The following is a 23613-nucleotide window of genomic DNA, read 5'->3' as shown; positions in this document are numbered from 1 at the left end:
CTCCTTGCCCATCTTATCTTCCCATATTCCCATCTCCTTTCCCCGGAGGACTGTAAGAACTTTGAGGGCAAGTATAGAAATATAGATTCATCTTTGCATTCCTGGGTGCTACCCAGACCTAGACAGATGTCAGGAATCTCAGAGAAGAAAAGCAGCAGAGTGGAGAAGAAATGTCAGGAATGTTGGAGAAGAAAAGAGAGGGCACGGAGTGGGTGGGGGCGGGAGAAGTGGAGAGGACTGCGCCATGGAGATAAGTGAAGTGGAGCCACTTGAACATCGGACTTGGCCAGGATACATTTCTAGCAGTTTCCTAATAACCTCCCAGCTTACTCGGGCAGCAGGCCAGGGTCCTTCCCCCAACCTGCTTTGGTGGTGGTGGGATTGAGCAGCATGAGGCACTGGATTTTGCTTCCAGTATCTCCAGGCACTTTGGCTGAGAAGCCTTCCCTGTTAACCACCTTCCAGAATAGTAACATCCTAGCCATGCCGTAAAGGAATTCCACCTGTTATAAAAGTTGGGCTTCGTGAATAGCTGCCACTTTGACGGGACAGCGGGAAGGAAGATTAGGATGGAGTATTACTAAGAAGTCTAATACATGATGGTGCTTTGTTTCTTTTTGTTTTTACAGATTTGTCAGCCAGACTGCTGAAAGTGTAACTGTCCAGGATGCCCGTACCGCCCCCTCCAGCACCCCCACCACCGCCCACGTTTTCTCTGGTGAGTGATTCTCCCCATCCATGGCCCATGCATGAAACAAGCTAAACAAACTTGAACCTGGCACACATGTATTTGTTTTCAGTGTATTCACATTCTGGCTTAAATATGAATGATATGGTAAGCCTTCCAGGTGCTGGAGTAAATAAGCCAGAGCCTGAGATGCAGCAGATAACCATACGAAAATGTTTTGTAGTCTAAGGTCTCATGTGATGCGTAGGACATGCGTGGAATGTGGATTAGTTAGGTTTCCTCTGCCTCGTCCATCAAGGAGACACGTCCTGTTCATTTGAACACGCTGGCCTAAGACAGTTGGCAGGAGCAGTTCTGCCTAGCCTGCACTGTTTTCAGCTTCTAGCCTTTAACATCTGGGCAGATAGTCCAGAGACCCAGTCTGCCTGTCTGAAAATGCATCCATTAAAGTGTCCTCCAGACTCACTTACTTTTTCTCTGCCTTTCGCCATCTTTCTTCCCACTCTGTTTTTGACAAATAACCCCCATCTTCCACTCCCCCCTCCCCCCACTTACTTCACCCTTTAAATCCATCCTCGCAGTTCCATGTGTACTTTCCTAAGGAATTTCTTCTCTGGGCTCATCCTGACCCCCTGATGGACCTGTCCTCAGAAGTTAGTGCACCCGTTTCCAGGAAGCCGGCAGCCCTCCCCGCAGTGATACGGAAGGTCTCCCAGACGCACCCCCCAGTATGTGAGGCCTTCGCTGCTAAGGAGCCTCCCAGTGATGGGCCCTTCACTTTTCACTTGGGGAAACTGGAGCTCAGAGAGGAAAAGTCCCTTGCCTAGGCTTCCATGGTACACATTTTTTATAACCCATCTAAGGCTGGAACCTAGTTGGAAGAACAGACCATTGATTAGCTCGTTGCTATTCCAGGTGTGATCCTCCAACTCCTGGTTAGAGTCCCCCCAAAATAAGAAATTTAAGAGTAAGCGCTTAGAAACACTTATAGCAATCTGAAGTGGTGTTATGTCTATTATTTCTAAGATTGTATTTTGTGTGTCTTTTTTAAACGGATTCATTTTTCTAATAAGTCATTGTTATTTTACCAAATATTGGTCCATGACGGATTGGAAATTTTTTTCTTAAAAATTCGTCCTTCCCTTAGATAAGTTTGAAAAGCTGTGATCTGGTTAACATAGAAGGACTAGTTTATATTTCCCCAAAAGTATAGGTTTTGCACCACCGCTGAGTCGTATGTGCCTTGATTTTTTTTTTAATTTTAATGCTCGTGTTTAATATGTATTCTAAAAGTTATAACTAGCACACCCAGGGTTTAATAGTGAGTTAATTTAAAAGAAATGTTCAGTGAGAAATAGTATAGTAAATAAAATAGTGAATTGACTTAATGAAAAATATTAATAACACAGGTAGCATGAGAAGATGACAAAAGTCACAAAAGTTGTACCAGAATGGTTGAAGTTTGGGACACCCTGGTTTATCCTATCCACTCATTTCTATCCATTATTACCTGACTAAAAGCAAGATCCTAGAGAGACAGGATATAGAGACGGGAAAAGGGAAAGGTTGGTGGCCATCATAGGACATCATCCAGTGGAACAGCACAGTCAAGAGATAAGTCAGCACCCAAGGAGGTCAGGTGTCAAAATAAATTTTGAGGCAGAACAGGAGGTCAGGGAGGGTTGCTGATCCAAAACCATGAAGAGAACCAATGTGGACGTGGCACTTAACCTCTAGACACCTCAGGTTTTTTCATCCTTAAAACGAAGACAATAGGTAATTCAAAAAGCTCTTTCTAAGATGTCCAAGGCATGTTGTTAAGTTATAAAAACAAGTTTCAGAGCAATAGAGGATGATCCCATTAGCAAAAGCGAACTGTATATGCAAAGAGCCTTTCTGGAACTGACTGCCAAGAAGCTCTTAACAGGCTTGCTTCAGAGGAGGGTTGGAGGCCAGTGGGGAAAGGGCATTTTATTTATTAATTTTTTTTCAACTGAGATATAATTGACATATAACACTGTATAAGTTTAAGGTGGACAGCACATCGATTTGATACATTTATGTATTATAATTACCACCATAGTTTTAGCTAATGCCTCTATCACATCACATAATTATTTCGTTTTTGTGATAAGAACGTTTAAGTTCTGGTCTCTTAACAGCTTTGAAGTATATAATACAGCATTGTTAACTGTAATCACTGTGCTGTACGTTAGATCTCCAGAACTTATCCATGTTTTAGTTGCAAGTTTGTACTCTTTAACACCTCCCCATTTCCAGGAAGGGGCATTCTAGACCCCGCGGTTATCCTTCTGTCAGGTTATAGGGAAGGCTCCGGAGTCAGGCTGCCAGGCTTTGAATCCGAGCTCCTCCTCTTACCAGCTGGGTAACCGGGTTGATGATTTAACTTCCCTGTGCCTCAGTTTCCTTGACTCTAAAATGGAAGTCATGACTCACAGGGTTGATGAATTAATATACATAAAATGCTAAAAACGGTGCCTGACCCATAGTAAAAGCTATATAAATGTTAGCTGTTACTATCGTGAGCAACTACTACTTTATAATTTAATTAAGAGCCTTTCAGCTTCATACACAGAGATTCTGTTTAGCCTGCTTCAGGGTTTTTCTTAGCTCTCCCTCTGCCTCTAACTATAATAAATAGCTGGGTCAGGTATCAAGCTAAACTTGCCCAGGTTTACTCCTTGTGGCCCTTGCTGGCATCTGTGAAATCAGAGCCTTTCAGAAGGGCTGGGGCGAGCCTCAAAGGACTCTCACAGCTGCCAGAAGTACCACTGGGTTTGGGGAAGACGACTCTCTCCGGGACCAGGCCAGACCAAGCCAGTTTCCAAGTGTGATAGACACAGGTACACGCCTGCTTCCGAGTCCATTTGCTGGCCTCTTAGTGTTCCCACTCCCTGAAAGAACCCTGAAAAAAACAAAATCCCAATTTCACAGTAAGAATCTTTCCCAGGAATTCTGAAATTATACAAAATACCCAAAGGTTTTATTTATTTTTTTATTTTTTGGCTGCCCATCACAGCTTGTGGGATCTTAGTTCCCCGACCAGGGATCAACCCCACACCCCTGCAGTGGAAGCATGGAGTCTTGACCACTGGACCACCAGGGAAGTCCCCCCAAAGGTTTTAAAGCAGCATCTTTGTCAGCTGTGCAGTCTCTGTGGGCTAAGCTTTCAAAGGGATTACGGAGCTATGTTCAATATCCTGTAATAAACCATAATGGAAAAAAGAATTTAAAAATAAAAAAAATTTTTTAAGGGATTAAACACCAGGAACACCTTAGGCCAGAGGAACATGAAGGGAGTTTGGGGGGTAATGGAAATGTTGTATATCTTGATTGTGGCGGTGGCTACACGATTGTATATGTTTGTCAGAATTCACAGGACTGTACACTAAAAGGGTGATTTTACTATTTGTAAATTATACCTCCAATCTGCCTTAAATTAAAAAGAAAAAAATCTCTTGTCAGTGTAACCAGAGGGAATTATTTTCTAAAATTTTGGTGGATTAAAAAAAATACAGCTGACCCTTTTTGATAAAGACAATTTTCCTCTTGCACCAGGTTAGTTCCAAAAGACAAGAAAGAGATGTTCTTCAGAGAACATTCTAGAGGATGAAGCCTTATAGTATCCTGCAAACTTAAAATTCCCTACTCGTTTCTAGCCATCCACCCCTTGCTCTGTTGGTTACGGCCAGATTGTGATCTGAATTTTCAGAGACTTTTATCAGGGAGTGACTCTTCCTGCATTAAAAATGAATGTAATTTATTGCTGCATCTGCTCCCAAATGTCTGGGTCTTAAAAAGAGTGACATCGGGTCTAAAACTTGTAGAGAATTTACAGCCTATTGCCAAGAATCTTAATAACAAGCTCCCAATGTGCTAGCTGTCCTCACTGAGTGTTGTAGTACATGATTTTAATTCAAAAGATGAATATGAGTTTGCCTGTTTCCTTTCAGGCCAATACAGAAAAGCCTACCTTGAGTAAGTCAGAGCAGGCTGGGAGAAATGCTCTTCTCTCTGACATCAGCAAAGGGAAGAAACTAAAGAAGGCAGTCACCAATGACAGAAGTGCACCGATACTGGACAGTAAGTGAAAAAAGTTATTTTCCATGGAGATAAATGGTTTATGACCTAACAATCAACTCTACTCTTCCCACCAAAAAAAAATTTTTTTTTTTTTGGTTAACAACAGCTGCAAAGCTAGCAGAATAAGGGACTGTATCACTCATTGTAGGCCATGGCTCTGGCTTGGGTTCCCTGTAATGCTGCAGGAAGCCAGTATAATAATTCTTTGTCCAAGACACACACAGCAGCAATTCTCTGAATTATTCACAACTCTTTACAGCACTTTCTGGAAATTAACCCTTTGCTCATCTTACCACAGAGCAAAAGGCAGCATGAAATATGGAAAGAGCCCTAGTCTTGGAATCAAAGGATGTAGGTTCGAGCCCTGACCATCTCCAACCCTTTGTCTTCATTTGTAAAATGGAGAATAATACCTGTTCTACTGCCCTCACAAGTTTGTTGTGAGCATCAAATGAGACAATGCTTCTGAAAGTGTTTTGTTGCCTGGAATGTGTAATTCAAATGTAGTTATGATTATTAGGGGGTTGGAGAGAGAGGAAATGAGATCACAGCTTTGCTTATTGACCCATCGTAAATCTGAGATACTTTCTGGAACAAGGCAGGGTATGTGTAAACAAACAAGTACCCACCATACAGGGCTACTTATTAACATGTACAACAGAATGAAACATTACAGATGGCTAGAATCTACCGAAGTTAATTATGAGGCCTCAAGACTATCATCTCACACTCCTCACACATTTCCACTGCCAGCCAGATGTGCCCAGAATTCATCCTCGACCACAGATGCCACTTGGACTCAACAGGAATTAGACTGTCCTAAACTCACCAGAGGGAGCTTTGTAGACAAGTGAATAACGATGTAGGATTTTAGCCAAGTGGAGGAATTTCTAGGAAAAGTGCCTAACGAGTAGAAGAGAAAGATCAGCGTTAGGTGAAGAACATTGGTGTGGGAGGAAGGTGGAAAAGAGGAAGACCACGACAAAGGCCTTTGAGTTTTGCTCTGTTACTGGGCAAGGTGGTGCAGATGGAATGCACCACACTTCAGTGGAACTAGAGGGTCTTTGACTTTTGACGAAGTGTTACCTCTGGGTCAGAATGCCCACAAAATGGTGTGGTTATTATATAATCAATTGCTTAGTTTTCCTGATCTGTGTCACAAGGTTCTCCGTGGGGTTGCCCAGCCCAGTCGCTTCTTTCTGGGGAGCTTTGGTCCAATAGCCATTGAATCATGGTGCCTGGGATGGGGCCAGAGGAACTCCACAAACTGCCAACCTCAAGACCAGAGCCCAGTGGTTCTCTCCACTATGAGAGGGAGCCTAGGCTCTGGAGAATTCCCTAGATGTTGAAGAAGAATGGACAGTCTGGGGCCTAGTCCTGAATCCACTAGTGGAAGTTCATTATATTCTTCAAGATACACTTTTCTCGTTAAATGGAAAAGAGTGTTAGTTCTCCCTCCCATCTGCTCAGTGATGTTTAAGAATGCATTTTGCTTTGTGGACACCAGATGCAACCCAATGCATGCCCTTGTTGTCCATGAACTTAACTGGACACTAACACTGTTGTTAGAAGCTCTTTGCAAGTGGCAAAGTCCATCTATGGTTTTGTATTTGTTTGCAGGTGAAACCTCCCTGGGTTCTATGTCAAAATGTTGACCATGGTTATACATGATATAACTCTTGAGGTCAGCTTTGTCCTCCAATTTAATTGTTCAACTAGTGTAGCTTCTCTATCGGAAAGCTGTACAACTGTTGCAAGTTAAGAACACTAGTGGACGATGTCTGATAGAACAAGTTCATCGATCTCTTTGAATGTTCAATACCAGGTAAAGGTATCCTATGAAATGCAGTATTCCAGAATGTATCGTTCATCAACGAATAATGTTTTAATGACAAGGGCATTATTAATATTATTGGCAATAATTAAAATTAGTAAAACTTTTAAATTTTATATGGAAGCAATTTTGCATACACTTCCAGAAATTGTTATTCTAATTTGATATATCGTACTAGGCGAAGTAATTTTTGTGAGTTCAGTATCAGATTGTTTCTTCTGTCAGCAGAGTTCCCATAAGTATCCCAGAAAGTTCCACACCTAGAAAAGATACAGAGCTGACACAGACTTATGATCAATCTAATCCAGAAAAAAAGAAAACACAAATGAATAAATAGAGCTCAGAAAGCAGATTAAATAAGATTCAAAGCAGATTTTCTAAAATTAAGGATGCTACAATGAAGTTATATGCTAAAACATTTTGAAATCTTAAAGAATTTAACTTTTTTTTTTTTTTTTTTGCGGTACGCGGGCCTCTCACTGTTGTGGCCTCTCCCGTTGCGGAGCACAGGCTCCGGACGCGCAGGCTTAGTGGCCATGGCTCACGGGCCCAGCCGCTCCGTGGCATGTGGGATCCTCCCGAACCGGGGCACGAACCCGTGTCCCCTGCATCGGCAGGCGGACTCTCAACCACTGTGCCACCAGGGAAGCCCAGAATTTAACTTTTTAAGAAAAGTACAAATTTACCAAAAATCATTCATGAAGCTTCAGTGAGCAAGGAAAAAGTTGAAAACTTTATCAACTTACTTTTTCTCTAAAAAGCTTTAGAGCCAGATGATTTTATCAGAAAATTATTTCAGATTTTAAGAAACAACAAATTCAAATGCTATATAAATCATTCCTAAATGTAGGAAGACATGGAAAGCTATCTGTTAGGTATAATGAGATTGGCATGATCTTAATATCAAAACATGACAAAGGCAGAATATATACAGAAAGAAAGCTGGTGTATCAGTGTCTCAGGGGATACGTGGCAATGCCTGGAGGCATTTTTAGTTATCACAACTTGCTGAGGGAGGGTTCCTACTGACACCTAGTGGGTAGAGGCCAGGGATGCTGTAAACATTCTACAGGGAACAAGATGGTCACCCACAACAAAGAATTATCTGACCCAAAATGTCCGTAGTTCCAAGGCTAAGAAACCCTACTGTAGACCACTCATGATCACAGACGAGAGGATACTAACTAAAAATCCAAAAACTCTAATTCAATAGTATATTAAAAAAATAATTCACCAAATCCAGAGTTTGTCTCATTTTTAATATTAGAAAGTCTATATATCTATCATATCAAATAAGGAAAACCATATACTGATCTCAGTAGATCCTGGATAGGCATTTGATAAAATTCCATGCCATAAGAAAGTCTTAAAAACCCAGAGTGGAAGGATCCTTGCTAACCACGAATACTTAGAAAGAAAAAAAAGTTATTTCAAACCAACAGTCAGTATGTAACTTGGGGGCTTCCCTGGTGGTGCAGTGGTTAAGAATCCACCTGCCAATGCAGGGGACACGAGTTCAAGCCCTGATCCAGGAAGATCCCACATGCCGCCGAACAACTAAGCCCGTGCGCCACAACTACTGAGCCTGTGCTCTAGAGCCTGTGCTCCGCAACAAGAGAAGCCACCCCAATGAGAAGCCTGTGCACCACAACGAAGAGTAGCCCCCGCTCGCCAGAACTGGAGAAAGCCCATACGCAGCAACAAAGACCCAATGCAGCCAAAAATAAACAAATAAATATATATTTTTTTAAATGTAACTTTGAAACATTAGAGGCATTCTCATTAAAATCAAAACATGATTTCCTTTATTTTTAAAATACTAATAACGTTAATAATTTATTTTTAAGATAAATATAGAAATGTATATTCATTCTTTTTTTTTTTTTTTTTGCGGTACGCGGGCCTCTCACTGTTGTGGCCTCTCCCGTTGCGGAGCACAGGCTCCGGACGCGCAGGCCCAGCGACCATGGCTCACGGGCCCAGCCGCTCCCTGGCACGTGGGATCCTCCCAGACCGGGGCACGAACCCATGTCCCCTGCATCGGCAGGCGGACTCTCAACCACTGCGCCACCAGGGAAGCCCTATTTATTCTTTATAACTATTTTAAAATAAATTGTCTTTAAATTAATAAAACATTAATAACTTGTACTGTTATGGAAGCTCAGTCATCAAAGTAATTTCTTATATAAAACAGAAATAAGATACACAACTCTTAGAAAAGAAGGCATACACCGTTATTATTTGCAGAGCATTTGTCTACTAGAAAATCCAAGGTAAAAAATAAATTTTAATTCTGAAAATGCAGGAAAGTTATTTATTAGATATTAAATGAAATTTCCTGATGCCAATAATAACCAAATCCAAAATATAGTAGGAAAAACATTCCTTTCATAATTTCAACAAACAAAAATGTATTTGAAGTGACCCTGAAAGAACTATGGGTGACCCACATCATGAAAATTATAAAACTTTCCTGAATAAATCAGAAGACATGGGAAAATATACCATGTTTCCATAAAGTCTAAATATCATGAAAGTGTCAATTCTCCCAGATTAATTTGTAGATCTCATGTAATACTTACCAAAGACTCAACAAGGTTTTCCAGGGGTAGAACTTTAAACAGTACTTAACCTCATAAAACATATACATACATAAATTGTTAAGAGACAATTTTTTAAAGAGGGTATAATCATGGCTCTAATACAGATATAAAATAAACATATATCAAAGATTTTATTTAGCTCATTAATTAATGAGGGAACCAATATAATGTTATCAATTCAAAGGAGAATTCAAAGTACCACATATATGTAGGCAGGTGAGTGTTGAAATGAATTTACAAATAGGTGCAAAATGGGTCAATCAATTGCATTACACTGAACACAACCAATATGCATTTCTATGGACAAATATCATTTGCATTATTATCAGTTTTGTACAATTTAACAGAGTTGCAGACTAGCTCAAAGGTAATGGGAAATAACCCAGAAGGCTAGACTGGATACTTAGTAATCTTTTTCTTTCTTCTTCTTCCTTCTTCTTCCTTTCTTTTCTTGTTTTCGTTTGCCTATTTTGAAATCTTTCACAGTTTTTGGCAACAAATGCAAAATAAAACAAAATCTTTGCATCGTCTCAAGTTGCAAAGAATTATAAAAATGTTAAAGTCTACTGTTGGGTTTTATGATATTAAAAAATTGAAATCAACCTGGAAGGCCATCAAATAGGTAGAATGGATAAATAAATTACAGTACATTCAGTGTTCTAAAACACAATGCAATCCTTTAAACTCATGTTTTCAAAAAATATTTAGTGACACAGGTAATGCTAACAATAAAGTATTGACTGAAAAAAGCAGGCTGAAAACTATGTAGTGAATTTGGTCATGAGAAAAAACATGTAAAATGAAAAACAAAACAAAACAAAAAAACCCACCAAAACCTGGCAGGGAAAAATACACCCAAAAAGTGGGTATTTCAATGAAGCAAAATTATGGGATATTTTATTTTCTTCTCCTTTATTTTTACTGTTTCCTTTCTTCTCACCTTTTATTGCATCTCCTCCTCCCTTAAGACTTTCTTTCTTTGAAGATACTTTTATTTACCAAATCCTATGATACACAATAGATATTAACTCATGTGGCAGCCAGCCAAGCAGGGGAAAGTCATTATTACTGATTCTTCTACCACTGGGCTTGCGACTGCCCTGGAGTAGAAAGAACCCTCTGCTTTTCTGACGGGGGACAGGGTGAATCCTTAAAGCCCTACCCTTTAATGAAATTCCACGTGTCCACCACGGGCTTAGGTTCTGCCAGCTCCCTGTTGTATCGTGACTGTTTACTTGGGCGAGGACTGGTGAAGTTCTCTGGTGGTTATCTTCAGACATGTGTAAAGGCTGTGTTTTCTTCCTTCTGCAGAACCTAAAGGAGCTGCTGGTGGTGGCGGAGGCAGCAGTGGGAGTTTTGGAGGGGGTGGACCACCCGGTTTGGGAGGACTGTTCCAGGCTGGGATGCCAAAGCTGAGATCCACAGCCAACAGGGAGAGTGGTAAGGAGAGTTTCCTTCCTTAGTTACTGAAGACAAGGCTGAGTCTGGCGGTTTTGAGACTTGGCATCCCCTCTAAGGCACTGTGCCCTGTGAAACATTTTAGATTTCTTGAAATGTTAACACTGTTTTATAAGAGGGACTCAAGGGACTTTCCTGGTGGCGCAGTGGTTAAGAATCCGCCTGCCAACACAGGGGACATGGGTTTAAGCCCTGGTCCAGGAAGATCCCACATGCCGCGGAGCAGCTAAGCCCATTCTCCACAACTACTGAGCCTGTGCTCTAGAGCCCGTGAGCCACAACTACTGAGCCCATGTGCCACAATTACTGAAGCCTGTGCACCTAGAGCCCGTGCTCCACAAGGGAAGCCGCTCTGCAATGAGAAGCCCACGCACCGCAATGAAGAGTAGCCCCCGCTCACCACAACTAGAGGAAGCCTGCACACAGCAACAAAGACCCAACGCAGCCAAAAATAAATGAAATAAAATAATTTTTTTAAAAAAGAGGGACTCTATTTAGCATCTTTTTTTTTTCTTTTTCTTTTTCAATCAGGATCAGACAGCTCCATCGAGCTGTTAAATATTTGCCCAGTGTCCTTGGGGTAACTTGTACGTTTTTGTACTTTTCTAAAGGGTAAGCTAGAGTGGGAAGAAAAGGAAGGAGCAAATGGGACTTGCCACCCCTGGAAACTCTGCCTGGTGACCTGGCAGATTCAGCTTTCTTTGTGAGGTAGTCTGACCCACCTGTCGAGTGTAGTAAATACTTGTGGGTCTCTTTTCAAACACACAATGGAGCATGTCATATGAAATATAATTACATATCTCACAAAATCTAAAAAGGTGTTTTGCCTGACATTTGGCATTTCAGAGCTAGTGATTCTAAGTATTCTCTGCAGGAAGCCATGGAAATGAGTCCTACAGGATTGTCTGTGAACACGATGGCACAGAAAAAAGTTAAACCTGGTCATGCCTAAATAAAAAACCTTACAGAGTGTGTGAGGCTCTCCCCTGACTATGACAGAAGCTCAAGAAATTTCACCATGAAACTTTACTTTTTAATGTTTACTGTGTTAGAAGAATTTTATTTCTAATTCTATGGTCTTTTAAAATGTCCACTGGGAAAGTGTGAAATTGTCACATTCATATGAAGATAAAGTCACTGAATCCTCAGGGTTACCTGGCTATTTTAGTTTTGGATTGTCAACATCTAGAAGGAGACTCAAGAATATGAGAGATTCTATCTTGCCAGGCCTGCATTTAAATTTGTTTATTTAAAACCCACTGAAAGGACTTGAGGCAACTGACAAATGCATACATTCAGTACTTTAACAGTAGGTGAAGAAATTCAGGCAAAAGACAACTGGAAGTAAAACAATGAAATGAAGATGGAATTTAAGTTAGTACACAAAATGCTATAGTATTTGCATAGTATACTATCTGCATAATGGGTCCCATCCCTGTAACATATATGTGGATAGTAACTGCACCTTTAATCCAAATTTGGAAGGTAAAACTTATCACAAGTTGGTGACATAGAACTATACCACACAGTCAAGGAAAATATAGCTCATTTCTAGTGCTAAAGTCAAAATAAAAAATTCTCTCTAGAGTTCACATTATTCATAAATCCAGCCAAATGTCTCTCATTGTGCCTTGGATAAAATCTGAACGCCTTCTGGCCTACAAGGCTCTTTATCACCCAGCCCCTGCTGGCCACTCAGGCTACGTTTCGTAGGGTTCTCCTCCATGCTCACTGTGCCTCACGCACATAAAAGCCTTGGTTTTTTAACTTGAAGCTCATTTCCACCTCAGGGCCTTTGCACCTGCTGGCCCTGAATGAAGCACTTCCCTTCCTGCTCTCCATGGCGGGCCTTAGCTCAAATGTCACATCCTCAGAAGGGCCACCCCCATCTATCCTGGCCTCTCTGGGCATTCTTCATCTCATCAGCCTATTTTAGTCCTTATAACTCTCTGAAAATATTTATGTTTACTGGTTTTTTGTTTCTCTCCCCCAGAAGAACGTAAGCTACAAGAGAGCCAGAGCTTTTCTGTTTTGTTTACTCCTCTGCCTCTAGCACCTAGAATGATGGATGGCATATAGTACAGCAGGTTAATATTTGGTACATTAATCAGCTCATAGTTGAACTGGGTGAAGTTTTTTCAGACTAAGCATTTTTTGAGAATTAGTTTGGGTTCTAAGAGACTCTGGGGTGGTGGTTTGAGTTTTTCCATAACTTTGGTTCCTCTTTAGTTCTTCCCTTTGTTGAACCAAAGCAGTTGAATATTAATTATGTATTAATAGTAGGGTTGTTCTGTCCTGTCAGTATTAAAGTGGAAGTGGACCTAGTAGGGAAAAACGTTGTATAGTTGCCTACTTGTTTGTAGATTAAGACCATCCACTGGTGTCAACTCTTTTAACTAAACTTTGACAGTTTCTTTTTCCTTTGACAGTTTCTTATTTCAATCATAACTCTTCCACTATGTTTTTCCATTCTCTCTTAGAAATTTACCTTTAAAGGTTCTAGGTAAGCCCTCCCATACAGAAACTTATATTGGGATAACTAATTTCTTCATCTAAGACGGCTACATTATTTTTCAAACCTGAGAGGTACAGGGTGGGGGGACAGGGATAGTGATGGGGAGAAAAGAAAATCATTAGCTGAAATCCCATGTTCCAGTGCCATCCTGTTCTTGACCTCTTGTAATGAACAGGGATGTGTCCAGAACTCTTACCAACCTCATCCTGGTTCTTGTCCATCCATAATGCCAAGCGAGCGCTCCAGAATCCCTTTGAAAGCTGATGGGTTGTGGAATCTGGGAGCAGAAGAGAAACAGAGAGCTGTGATCTGTCCCTCTGCTTCCTGGAAGGACACACAAAACCTAGTTTATATAAATAATAGTTACCTATCGTTTACAGCATCTAGGAAAGGGCTTCCAGTAGCTGGCAATTTACTCTAGTTCTCTGATTTCCTTTAAGGTTCCTAACTTTCTGATTTTTTTTTTTTTTTTTCCTGTTCTTCAGATTCTGGAGGAAGCCGACCCCCGATTTTGCCACCAGGAGGAAGACCCACATCTGCCAAACCTTTCTCGCCCCCAAGTGGCCCAGGGAGGTTCCCTGTGCCTTCTTCAGGCCACAGAAGCGGACCTCCAGAACCTCAGAGGAACCGAATGCCTCCCCCGAGGCCCGACGTGGGCGCGAAGCCTGATAACATTCCGCCTCCAGTGCCTAATACTCCAAGACCCGTTCAGTCAAGTCTGCACAACCGGGGGTCCACCCTAGTGTCCGGGGCCCCCAGGCAGCCCAGCCCCGGGCCGACTCCTCCCCCTCTCCCCGGAAACCGAGGGGCTGCTTTCGGTGGAGGCTCCACCCGCCAGACCCCGTCAGGCTCCTCCTCGCCCTTCTCCAACCGGCCTCCCCTCCCCCCTACCCCGAGCAGGGCCTTGGATGACAAACCCCCTCCTCCGCCCCCTCCAGTGGGCAGCAGGCCCTCCATCCATAGGGAGGCCGTCCCCCCGCCTCCCCCTCAGAACAGCAAGCCCCCGGTGCCCTCCACCCCGCGGCCTTCCCCCTCCGCGCAGGCCCCGCCCCTGCCCCCCAGCCGGCCGGGCCCTCCCCCAGTGCCCCCAGGGTCCAGTGGCGGCGGCGGCGACGAAATCCCGAGGCTCCCACAGCGGAACCTGTCCCTCTCGTCCTCGTCGTCGTTGTCATCTGCGCCTCCCTTACCTTCACCCGGGCGGTCGGGCCCTCTTCCTCCCCCGCCCAACGAGAGACCCCCTCCTCCGGTGAGGGACCCACCGGGCAGATCAGGTATGGCCAGAGCGCGGTGAGTTGTGCCCCTGTGACCCAGCCAGCCCAGAAGTCACTACCAACTGCACATGAAGAGAGCCCAACAAAAGCTTAAGTGAACTCTCGGGCTGCTTTGACCTTGGAAGTGACACGTAACCCATATGATTTCCTCTTGGCCTCACGTAACCTCTGAAGAAAGTGGGACCCATACTTCTGTCCACGTTTCAGAAGTGAGGAGACTAAGTAACCAGTGAAGTGAAATGATCCCAAGCGAGTTAATAAAGAATAGGCCACTCACTCACCTTCCATCTCACCACTCTACCTGACATCTCCTGAAAGGGAATTTCTGCTGTCTTAACTGGGAACTAAATTCCCATCTCCTGCAGGAGGGCCCATTATTCCAACAAGGAGGGCAGTTATTTAAGAGTGAATGGACTTCCCCTGTACTTCTCTTCATCGGTCAAGCTTTGACACATACTAGAGTCCATTTTGCTGTCTGTTCACATCTCTGACATATAGATCCCTTGGAGAATCAGATAAAGGTATAATAAGGCCTCTCCATAAAAATGCTCATAAGCATAAACTCAAAATTGCCTGCTGTTTCATGGATTGAAGGACCTGCTGAAGCCCATCTGTGTCCCCACCCAGGGCTGAGAAACCTGGATCTAAGGGGAGAACCTGCACAGTGTGAAATGAAGTGTGAGCAGTCTGTATTCTCTCTCCTACTTACATAGGTGCTTGTTTGTTTTCTGTTTGTTATTGATGGATTCAGAAGAACTATCTAGTTTTGGAATCTAACCTTACCATACCTACAGGATGTCTGGAAATGGGGCATTTTTTGCTCTGTGAGAAGCTAACTGACCTTTGACCCCCTGACCTCAGGAACCTAATAAACACTTTTTTAAAATAGTAGTCCTCAAACTTGACCACATACTGGAATCACCTGGGAGCTTTAAAAACCACCATGCCTGGGTTCCTACCCCAGGGTTTCTGGTTTCATTGGTCTGGGTTACAAACTGGGCATCAGGATATTTGGAAGCTCCCCGGTGACTGTAATGTGTAGCAAAGTGAAAACCACTCCTTCAAACCACTTTGCCAGGGAGAGTCAGCTACAAATATAAAAAGTTGGGGGCTTCCCTGGTGGCGCAGTGGTTGAGAGTCCGCCTGCCGATGCAGGGGACACAGGTTCGTGCCCCGGTCTGGGAAGATCCCACATGCTGCAGAGTGGCTGGGCCCATGAGCCATGGCCGCTGAGCCTGCGCGTCTGGAGCCTGTGCTCCGCAATGGGAGAGGCCACAACAGTGAGAGGCCCGCGTACCGCAAAAAAAAAAAAAAAAAAGTTGGTAGTCTATTCAGTCTAGACATTGTGGCATCTCATTAAGTATGCTTCAATGAACAAATAAGAACAAGTAGTCAGATGAATGAAATGCATCATTTTCTTCTTATCCAACAGGTATGGATTTTCCCCCAAAATGGTTGAGGAGCTGTTTGCTTGGTTCTACCAAATGATTTAATCAACAGATTAAATATTCCCCCAAATAGGATAGGCAGCGATATATATTTGTTGTTTCTTTCAATTACATTAAGTCATACCTGTTTATTATACAAAATACATAAAAGTATAATGAAAATAAAAATCATCTATAATTCTGCCACCACCATCATCCAGATATAACATTGTTTATATACCCTTTCAGTCTTTTTTAAATGCATATATATACGTTTACAAAATTAGTATCATACTACATATATTGTTTGCTAATTTGCTTTTTATTTAACTTAGCTCATTATCATTTTCTGATATGATTAACTCTTCTTTTACAACCTGACTTTTAATGGCTGCATAATATTAAATCCCACAAAAGTACCTTGGCTTATTTATTAGTCACGTGGTCATACAGGCCATCTCTAGAGTTTTGCTGTTGCAGATAATGCAGGGATACATTCTTGTAGCTAAATATTTGTGCACATCTCTGTGTATTTCTTTTGGATGAATTCCTAGCAATGGAATTTCTAGGACAATGGATGTGCATAGTAAACTATGGATTTCATAGGTATTGCCAAATTGGCCTCTAGAAAATTCCCACCAATTTACATTTCCACAAGGAACCTATGAGAAGTCATCAAGGGCCATCTATATTTTGAGAGGTGGCTTGGCTTCATTGTTAGGGGAGTGTTTTAGAATTTGACAGAATGGAGTCAAATCCTATTCTTCCACTCATTAGTGTACTGATTTGGGCTCTTTAACCTTCCAGCACCTCTGAGGCCTCACCTGCTGTCCTGACGCTCCTCGGGGCTGTTGTAAGAATTGAATGAGACCAGTGTGTATAGTGGTTCTCTCATTTCCCCGCATGTAGTAGCATTCAACAAATGATCGTTTTCATTATTATACTGCCAACAGGAAATAGAAACCTGTTTTCTGTTACGCTTGCCTAGGTTTGGAGCAGAGAGCCGGAAGGCTGGAGAGTAAAGAAACATGAACAGTTACTTTAAAAGTCAGAGAGAGCAAGTTGATCAGGTTACGCAGAACCAGGCCCCATAGTATTGGAAGTCTAGTTTGCGTTCAGTGACAGTTATGTGGTGGTACTACCACTGCCATTAAGCCCACAGAGTGTGAGCCACTTCTCCCCCCAATAATTCTACTCATACTAACTGGGACTCCAGCAGTGAGAAGCAGATGGGGCAATAAATAAACTCTACCAGATTAGGCACTGAAGACTCCTTGAGAGACGAACCAGGGCTGGGCATGCCTCCCACCTCCATTAGAGATCTGAGCCAAGACTTCCAGACAGGAATATCTTTGATGGGTGGGTCATTCACTTTAAGGTCCTCTAGTTGGATTCTGAATCTGTAATTAACAAGACATATTTATATTTATAGCATCATAAGACATTGTGTTTACATAAAGATGTCAGCATGTTGCTAGTGGAACACACCACTGAAGGTCAGGAATAATTACTAAGGCCATTTTGATTTGCATGAGAGATGCTCAAGTTCTTTTTTTCTTTTTAAAAATTTACTCATGACCCAAACAGCCTCTGCATTTGGAGGATGGGAAAAGCAAGATATGTTCCTTTGTACTATCAAAAAGAAGAATTTACTTTGAATTATTTACTAAGAACTTAAAATTTTCTGATTATACCACACCACTGCATTTTTAAAACATGGTTTCAAATACTATATAATACTTTTTATTTGCTTTTTGACTACGTATTTCTGGCAACAGTGCAGTGAGAAAGGTGTTCTTTTGTAGACAGAAAACCAAGTTCCACAGGATAACCAGCCTGCACAGGGTCAGGATACTGCACCAGCATTTATAGCCATGCACATTGATTAGCTGATTGTCACTCCCTCTGTTAATCTGACACCCCAAAGAGGAAGAACCAAGAAGGAACTCTAACTGTTTTTGGGATGACTGATGTTTGGTTTCCTGATCCCACTTCTGCCTGGAAATAGATCATATGCATCACAGAAACATGCTTGTATAATTAGCAATAATACCATGCATTTAAAGAACTTAGTCCCTCTGGAGACCTAAAATAAGTTCATAACTATCTTATTTTTAAAACAGCATGTTACTTAATAAGTAACATGTCACAGTAATTAGTTCAACAGCTATTTAAAAGGAATTTTAAATGTTTTTTAAAGTATACAGTTGTCAGTATAAACAGATGATTGATTACCATTGTCAACTGCATCACCTCCAATCTCAATACTAACTCAAAGCCAAACCACCATTTAGCTATCAGTGTGCACTTGTTCCGCATATGTGTGTACACTTGTGCATTTCTGTGCTTATATGCGTCTAATCATTTCTTGGCGAAACCTCCTAGGAACTCTCCACCATTTCTCCACATTCCCTAGTAAAAGGGCATGTATCCAGCAGGCACTCAATAATTGCATGTTGATGACCATGATAATAGTACTGTACAGTGTAAGGTATAGGACTAAATGTCATTTTTCTTTTGCTCCAGGCCCTCTCCCACCACCTCCTCCAATGAACAGAAACGGCAGCACATCTCGGGCCCTGCCTGCCACCCCTCAGGTGCCATCCAGGAGTGGAACAGACAGTCCTAGAAGTGGGCCCCGGCCTCCTCTTCCTCCTGACAGGCCTGGCACTGGGGTGCCTCCCCCACCTCCACCATCGACATCAATTAGAAACGGCTTCCAAGACTCTTCATGTGAAGGTGAGGTGTGGTCCCGGCTCCTTGGAAACGTACAAGCTATAGTAGAGCAGCAGTTGAATGGCAGGTGTGTTTGTGTCTATTTGTATGTTTGCATTAACATTTCTTGTTTGTGTGACCCTCATTGTTATCATACTGCACAGCACTAATCTAAGCACTCTAGGGCCCACGATGATTTCAGATGAAATATAGTAATCCCCCTTCCTCCACTCCCCAAAAAGGCAGATCATTTTTCTCTGTTCCTTGTTTGAGTCTCATTTTGGTTAACTTTTCAGAGATTGCAGAATTCTGAAAAGAACCATTTTTGTAGCTAACCTTATTATACCTACCTTTCTGAACAGTTCATGGTGGGTAAGAGGCCCAATGGCCTGCAGATACTGAACAGCTTATCTCTGCCATTGTTATCAGAGGGTCCTAGTTACTCCTTCCGCTGGTGAAGGAATAATTAAGAAAGGCATCCCAAACCTTAGTCCCCAGCTCCTGAGAGGGACTGGCTGGGTCCTAGTCACTCTAGTTAAAGTCACCTGGATCTGGCTTTGGTTTGATATGCAGACCAGTATATTTTATCGCTGTGCTAATCAGTGATATTTGTAGCACTTCCGGCTTTTCTCTAAACTTCTAGACATAAAACCAGAAGCGATCTCTGCCATTCTCTCTGTATTTCATTCTGTGCCTTTCGTTACATAAGTCTTCAGAGAAGATTGTCTGTTACTGAAGATACTGTTTGTTTCTCTCCCTCAGATGAGTGGGAAAGCAGATTCTTCTTCCATCCGATTTCTGATTTGCCACCTCCAGAGCCATATGTACCAACTACCAAAAGTTATCCCAGTAAATTGGCAAGAAATGAAAGCCGGAGTGAGTATTTCTACAAGGGCAATTGGATGCCTTCATACTTGAGGAGCCTGGGTTATACACAACTGAGGGTTGTATAGGAAATCCAGGTCTCTTGCCTGGAGTGGGGCGATTTCAGAGAAATCACTTCTGGATTTGGAACCATATAAATTCTAGTAAACTCTGCTTCTACACGCATTGAGGAAAATGGAGACATCCAGAATGCATATGAGAAATGATTAACAAGCTCAAAATACCTTTAGTTTGCTAGTAGGTTAAATTTTATTATTTTGCTTGTTTGGACACTCTTTTCCCATTTTGATCTTCCTAAGATGGCACAATTAGAGCCATCTTCTATTCCAACTAGTTTTGAGACTGGCAGAATGTCTAATTATAACAAAAACTCACTGTAACTGCTTTGATCATTTAAATATAATCATAACTTTACAGAGCATTACATGGAAATTTTAAGTATACCCATAATCTCTCCACATAACATAACAGATATTTTCATTTTACCAGGTTGTCTTCTAATTTTTATCCATCTAATTCTGATTAATTTATATTGTTTAATAATTATAGAGTATGGGTTTTGCTGATGAGATTTATATAACATTGCTGAGTAAACGCTTCTCTATTTTATCACATGGGTTTTATTCTACAGAATTCCATCAAGTCAGCATATAATAATTTAGTTTACCATTATTGGACATTTAGATTTTTTTTTTCCTTACAGATGTAATGCTACCATAAAGAAGTGAATCAGTTTTCCCCTACTGAAAAGAAATACATGAACAAGAGGAAATAGAAAAACTGATATTTCACAACAATAAATGTATAGAACTAAGGAAGAATTAGCATGAAATATACATATATCACTGATGAGGCCCCATCTTGTAATAGCCTTAGCTTCAGAACCAAACTCCCAAGCCAGAAATGAGTGGAGAAGAAGTGTTTGAGCATGTCAAAGAACTGTCACGTGCCCCTAGCCTTGTCCTCACTGCCCAGCAGAGCTCCTTCACGTACTCTGAGCCTACTGACTCTTTCTTAACACACAGTTCTTAATTTTTGCTTGGTTGGTTCCCAGCCTTAGAGCAGATTAATATCAGCTGAAGACAAGGTTGGTTAGAAGCAAAATCACTGACTCGGGGAGAAGCGATAGGTGGCAGTCTTGGGTTAAAGGAGGAGCTAGGAACACAGAGCTCTGCTAGATATCACAGCACTGGACAATACAGATGTTTCTGTTGGGTTATTAAGAACAAGACAAATTGTGCTTTGTGCTTCTGTTGAAGAATTCAAGGAATTAGAAAATACTTTAGAAAAATTTCCCTGAAAAAAATGCCAGAAGTAAACAGAATATTGCTTCTTGAAAGGACAAGTTTAATTCCTAAAAAAAGTTATTTATGTGGAATACTGCATTCTAGATGATGCCTAATAAAAGAGGCATAACTGTAATAAAATTATCATACAAGAGTTGGTGGTTGAAATATTTGGTGGAGAAGTCTTCACGTGGGAAGAGTTCTCTCCCCCCACCCCACTCTGTGCTATTTGTATATTTATGTCAATAACAGAGCCATCCTCCCCAGCCCCTCTAGATTTTTAATAGCTGAACACATTCCTTCCCCCCAACTTCCTGTCTTTATGACTGTCCGCAGCTTGAGGATTGGAACTAGGTCCTGCTCACTACTGCATCTTCTGAAAGTGGCACAGAGCTTGAAATACAGCAGCATTTAAAAATATTTCTTAGATCGGTAAATTAATTTCCACAGCCCTCCAAAAATGTTTTTGTAGGTTTAAAAAAATATTTCTAGCATTGGGCATGTTTAATATTTTATAACGATAATGGATCATTTCTAACACAAATAAAGTACTACAGAGTGGTTTTATCTTGCTCCTGTACCTGCCTCAGCCTCCAGGCCCACTGCCTGGTGGGGCACCCAGACAGCCCTGAACAGTGCCTCCTAATTGCAGCTTTGCACAAGGCCAGCCCTTGTTTTGCTCAACATTTGTGGTGTGTCAACTGACAGTCAAGGCTCCATGACAGATAGCTGATTTACATCCAGATGAGTCTTTCCTTAGGTCCCTGCCCAAGAAAAGACTTGGTTGGGATAAAAACAGGAAGAGGCAAGGTAATGGACTGCCACTGTTTTCCTCTAACTCCTCCCCTTGCTCAGAGATTTGTTCTAACTCAAGAATCCCTAAGTGGGCTACTTTGGTTGCTGTCAGGGAAGTGGTGGCCTGCTGAGGAATCCATCAATGCCAGTCCACCTGAGTCTCAGAACCGTGGCCTTAGCAGACCTACTCGATTGACACAAGTCCCTGGTAGACCTACTCAGAGCATCTGAGCACCTGGCTTCATGCCTAACACCTGTTAGATCCTCAAAACAAAATGTGCATGGGACAAATGAATTTTTTAATTGTGAATGGAGTTTAAACCTAGTTATGGCATGCTGACAGCCCATGAATATGCATAGTTTTTAAAAGAACACTATCCATAGAGTGAAGAGAAAACCCATGAAATGGGATATTTGCAAATCATATATTTGATAAAAGGTTAATATCTGGAATACATAAAGAATTCAACAACAACAAAACAACCCAATTTTTAAAATGGTTGAATACTTGCATAGATATTTCTTGAAATAAGATATACAGCTTGCCAATAAGCACATAAAAAGATCCTCAACATCACTAATCATTAGGAAAACACAAATAAAACTACAAATAAAACTACCACTTTACACCTATTAGGATGGCTGCTATCAAAAAAGCATTGTTTAGAAAGTAGAAGATACCTAAATGCCCAACAAAAGGGGAATGATTAGATAAATAAACTATAGTATACTTATATAATAGAATGCAATGTGTCATTAACAATTATATTTGTAAAGAGTAATGACTTTGAAAAAGGTTCAAATGGACTATATATGATCCTGTTTTTGGAAGAAAAAAGGGAACTGTTTATATATGGAAAATATACACATAATATTATTGGTTATCTCTGGGTGGTAAAAGCATTGGTGAATTTTTGTTTTTCTCATCCATATTTTCTCAATCTATATATTATATGTAATGTATAATCACACATACTATGTGAAGAGAAAAAAAGTGACTTTTTAAAAACTTTAACTTCGCACAAGTACTTGGTAGCAGTGGTAGGTCATCCTTCTCTAGGAAAATTTGTTCAGATCCTTACTTGCTTCTTCCCTTCATTTCTCATGCACACGTGCAAGTTATTTACAGCCTTGATCATGGGGGGGCGGGTAGTGGGTTCTTTTGCAACCATTCTTAAGTTTTACAGTGAGAACATAAGCTTTCTAACCAAAATTTATATTTTGTCTATTTTTTCATCAAGGTGGATCCAACCGAAGAGAAAGGGGTGCCCCACCCCTTCCTCCTACCCCGAGGTGATCCTTGCCTGCTCTTCTCCACCCAAACCCAAGAGCTCCTTCTGCTGTTGCTGTCCAAGTCGCACACCCTCCTTCTCTTGTCTTCCCTTGTCCCCTTCATGATGGCAATAGGGAAGAAGGGAGGTGATGTGGGAATGCGTGTGTGCAGGGTGGGTATGCAGTAAAGAAATGCACCTCGCTTTTTATATTGTGTATATTCTTAAAGCTATTGCTTGCTTCAGCTATAGCCTGTTGGCTGCTTTGGGGATCAATATAGGCTTTTGTGGCAAGTAGGCAGCGATGAATTGTGTCCCAGCTTTCAACCAATGAAATTCAAACATTCACTGCTTTTTTGCTACAGATCACGATATTAAGGTCCCTGAGAGCTGTTTGCTTCCATGCCTTTTTTGCATGTTTGGCCTCCTGTTTCCATGAACCACAGGCCACCTAAGCAACTTGCTCATGTGAAATGTTTGCAGTTACAGGCTGTCCAATCTTCGGCGGTCTCGGACAGAGCTGTCCAATAGAAATATAATGTGAGCCACATATACAATTTTACAATTTCTAGTAGCCACATTAAAAAGGAAAATAGGTGAAATTAACTTTAATATATTTTATTTAACCGACATCCAAAATATCATTTCAGCCTGCAATCAATGTAACAATTTTAATGAGATATTTTATATACTTTTTTTGGTACTAAGTCTTCAAAACCTGGTATGTATTTTACACTTAGAACACATCTCCATTCAGACTT

At 41.5% G+C, this 23613-nt stretch overlaps 1 protein-coding gene across 2 annotated transcripts; it reads left to right on the top strand.

Annotated features, from left to right (window-relative positions):
• Positions 1–667: 667 nt before the first annotated feature.
• WIPF1 (WAS/WASL interacting protein family member 1) lies at positions 668–22878 on the top strand (the record flags this gene model as incomplete). 2 transcript variants are annotated; one of them, XM_079710184.1, is made up of 7 exons in its annotated part: positions 668–718; positions 4663–4792; positions 10541–10669; positions 13688–14473; positions 18427–18639; positions 19378–19491; positions 22823–22878. In XM_079710184.1, the coding sequence occupies 7 exons, from the start codon at positions 668–670 to the stop codon at positions 22876–22878; spliced, it is 1479 nt and encodes a 492-aa protein (XP_079566310.1). The 2 variants fall into 2 exon arrangements, with proteins under 2 accessions (XP_079566310.1, XP_079566311.1); XM_079710185.1 differs by lacking the exon at positions 10541–10669 and having other exon boundaries at positions 13889–14473.
• Between the last annotated feature and the right edge of the window lie 735 nt (positions 22879–23613).

This window comes from Hyperoodon ampullatus, assembly GCF_949752795.1.
Source record: "Hyperoodon ampullatus genome assembly, chromosome: 8".
Classification (NCBI taxonomy): Eukaryota; Metazoa; Chordata; class Mammalia; order Artiodactyla; family Ziphiidae; genus Hyperoodon; species Hyperoodon ampullatus.
The sequence above is the reverse complement of the archived record's forward strand: the minus strand, read 5'-3'. Positions and strand labels throughout refer to the sequence as shown.